Source organism: Etheostoma spectabile, chromosome 8 (genome assembly GCF_008692095.1).
Source record: "Etheostoma spectabile isolate EspeVRDwgs_2016 chromosome 8, UIUC_Espe_1.0, whole genome shotgun sequence".
Classification (NCBI taxonomy): domain Eukaryota; kingdom Metazoa; phylum Chordata; class Actinopteri; order Perciformes; family Percidae; genus Etheostoma; species Etheostoma spectabile.
In genome coordinates this window covers 1650363-1653108 of record NC_045740.1, presented here as the reverse complement: position 1 = coordinate 1653108, position 2746 = coordinate 1650363, and the positions used below count along the sequence as shown (strand labels likewise).

At 42.5% G+C, this 2746-nt stretch overlaps 1 protein-coding gene and 1 long non-coding RNA gene across 2 annotated transcripts in view; one reads left to right on the top strand and one right to left on the bottom strand.

Annotated features, from left to right (window-relative positions):
- tmem168b (transmembrane protein 168b) overlaps positions 1-1593 on the top strand; it is a gene marked incomplete at its 5' end in the record, with an annotated part of 5553 nt that extends 3960 nt beyond the window's left edge. The window contains 2 exon segments of the mRNA XM_032522222.1: positions 128-402; positions 1036-1593. Of these exon segments, the coding sequence (XP_032378113.1) occupies positions 128-402; positions 1036-1583 (823 nt within the window). The 3' untranslated portion in view covers positions 1584-1593.
- The window catches only part of LOC116693329 (uncharacterized), a 16787-nt gene that overhangs the window by 11815 nt on the left and 2226 nt on the right, over positions 1-2746 (bottom strand). The window lies entirely within an intron of this gene.

Genomic DNA, 2746 nt, shown 5'->3' with positions numbered 1-2746 from the left:
CCGGAAACAAAACAACAGGCACGCCGCACACTCGTTTGGGCTTGCGAGCCGCCCCCCCCCCTTGACCCTTTTATTGATGGACAGTGTGACACTTTCCTCCTGTGTGTTGTTGTTGTCTGCCTTGCAGTCCAGACGGCCAGCCCATGCTGCTGCCTCCAGGCCAGGTGCTGGAGCTGAACAGGCGTTCCACAGGCATGTTGAACAATGTGCAGCACTTCTTCGCCCACCACTTGATTGAGCCTTTTGGCTGCGACTATTCCACCAGCGGGGTGACCCAAGAGGCTCTGCAGGCCAAGATCAAATCCTTCTTGGAGCTTCGCACGGCGGACGGAACTCGCCACGACACCTACGTGATCTTCTACAGCGGTCACAGTCACCGCTCTGGGGAGTGGGCGCTGGCAGGTGAGACGGGCATCAATGATAAGTAAGGGTTGAATAATAGACTATTTTAATAGTAATATAACCATTAGTTAGGCTGACAAGAGTAGAGCTCTGCTAAATTCTTGGGGGGGGAATAGCTCCTTTTAACTCAAGCAGTTTAATAAAACATCTACAGAACCAACACTACTAACTTTGCTGCAAACACTGGAGAAGCAAGAGACAGCACTAACATACGATAACATATTTCAGTTTTCCTGCTGCAGTTCTACTGTATGGCTCTGAAATCCACTGAATGTGTCACAGGTTACACAAAGTTGAATGTTAAAATTTCAGCAACAGCACTGTGTTGTATATTTAATTCAGTACAGTCAGAAATTGAGGAACATCTCATGAAAATAAAACAGGTTTGCAAAGTCATCATTAGAACTGTAATGGTATTAAGTAATCATATTTGTACTCTGCAACAGCAAGTGCCCAAATGTAAATACTGTATATAATATAGTATTGGTACATCCCTAATTGTTATGCTATACTGACTTTTTAATAGTATGCGCTATTGGTATTTTTTGTAATCTAAAAACCAAATGGTATTGTCCTCATGTATAGTTTGTTCTGTGTGATCTGTAATCCGCTGGTTTCTGTGTTCATCACCAGGAGGAGACACTCTCGGCCTGGATCAGATCTTGGAGTGGTGGAGGGAGAAGAACGGCAGCTTCTGCTCGCGCCTCATCCTGGTGCTCGACTGTGACAACTCGTTGCCGTGGGTGAAGGAGGTAAGGAAGGTGGAGGGTCTGTACGTGGCCGTGCAGGGAGCGACACTCGCTCGAGTGACAGACGTCGAGCTGCAGGACCCCCCGCAGCTCGGGGACTTCACCTCTCAGTGGGTGGAGTATAACTGCAACTCAAACTGCAACATCCAGTGGTCTGAGAGAGGCAGGCCGGTGTCTGCCGCCTACGGCATCTCCAAATACTGGAGCGACTACACGCTGCACCTACCGACAGGAAGTGATGTTACCAACCACTGGAGCCAGAACTTCCCTCGGATGACGTACCCGGTGGTACAGCTGGCGCTGTGGTGCGGCGGTCTGAACGTGCTGTGGTTCTGCAGCATCTGCCTGCGGTGTCTTAAGAGAATCAAACTTAACTGGTTTCCACCAGCGATACTGGACACTGGCCAAGGCTTCAAACTGGTCAGATCATAGAAAAGTATATTTCCCCCAAAAAAAATCTGAATATATTTAAAAACTGAGTATTTTCTAGAAGTCAGCGAGTGTCTTTCGGACCCTGAAAATAGGCAGCTATTGGACTGTTACCGCATCGCTAACTAGTGTCCTGTTAGTTACTGCTAAACTAATCGCTTAGTTACTGATTGAGTTGACTTATTTTTTTTTTTTTTAGTTCCAGTTTTTATATCTATATTGTAAATGTTTCTATTAATGTGTGTGATAAGCTTTGCTTTAGCGATCTGTCAAACAGATCAATCAATTTGTGGGATAAGACTGACCACATTGACTCTATTTTGCACATTTTTGCATCATATTTACTGTCGATCTAAAGTGATTCCACATTGATTTTAAGAACATTTGTGCCTTTTACCGGAAAATCGCCAAAGAACATCCAGCTCGCCGGGCTGATTTTAATCACCTTTAACCAAAGTGGCTGTGGTACATTTTCAGAAGAAGATCTCAGGCATAAATCATCTGAGCAGCAGTTTTGAAAAGCCTAGATTTCAAAATGTAATATTGTTGTTGTATTTTGATTGTGAAAAGATTCCTTTTACAGCCCTCTGTGTTACACTATGCATTTCACACTCCAGGCTTTGAGTATATTCAATGCACTGCTTTGTGTCTGTTGTAACAGCATTTTGCAATGCTTTTAGGTGTAATTTTTAATACTGTCCAGCTTTTTGAAAGAGTTCAGAAAGAGTTTTTATTTTTAACTGTACTGACAAATGCACTACACACAGATGTGTGCGAACTACAGTATTTATGTCATCATAAACCCCAGGAATGAAATGCATCACATGATGAGATCCATTTTCTTCCTGGGTTTTATTGCAGTTTACTGAGCTATGCAACATTATTCAGGTGAAATATGTTTGAAACTATGCAATAAAGGAGAAGTGCTCAAATCATGAATTTATTGGACTCCTCTTTGGATACATTCTGCCAAAAACTAAATGAAACAAGTTATGAGTCTGACACTAGGAGAATAACAATAAATCTATCTAACCTTCTATTCACAATTACATACAGTGGCTTGAGAAAGTTTACGCACCCCTGCTAAAGTTGATGAAGAGGAATAAAAAAAAAAACATCTTTTGGAAATTGATCTTAATACCTTAATTTAAAAAAATTAGGAAAAT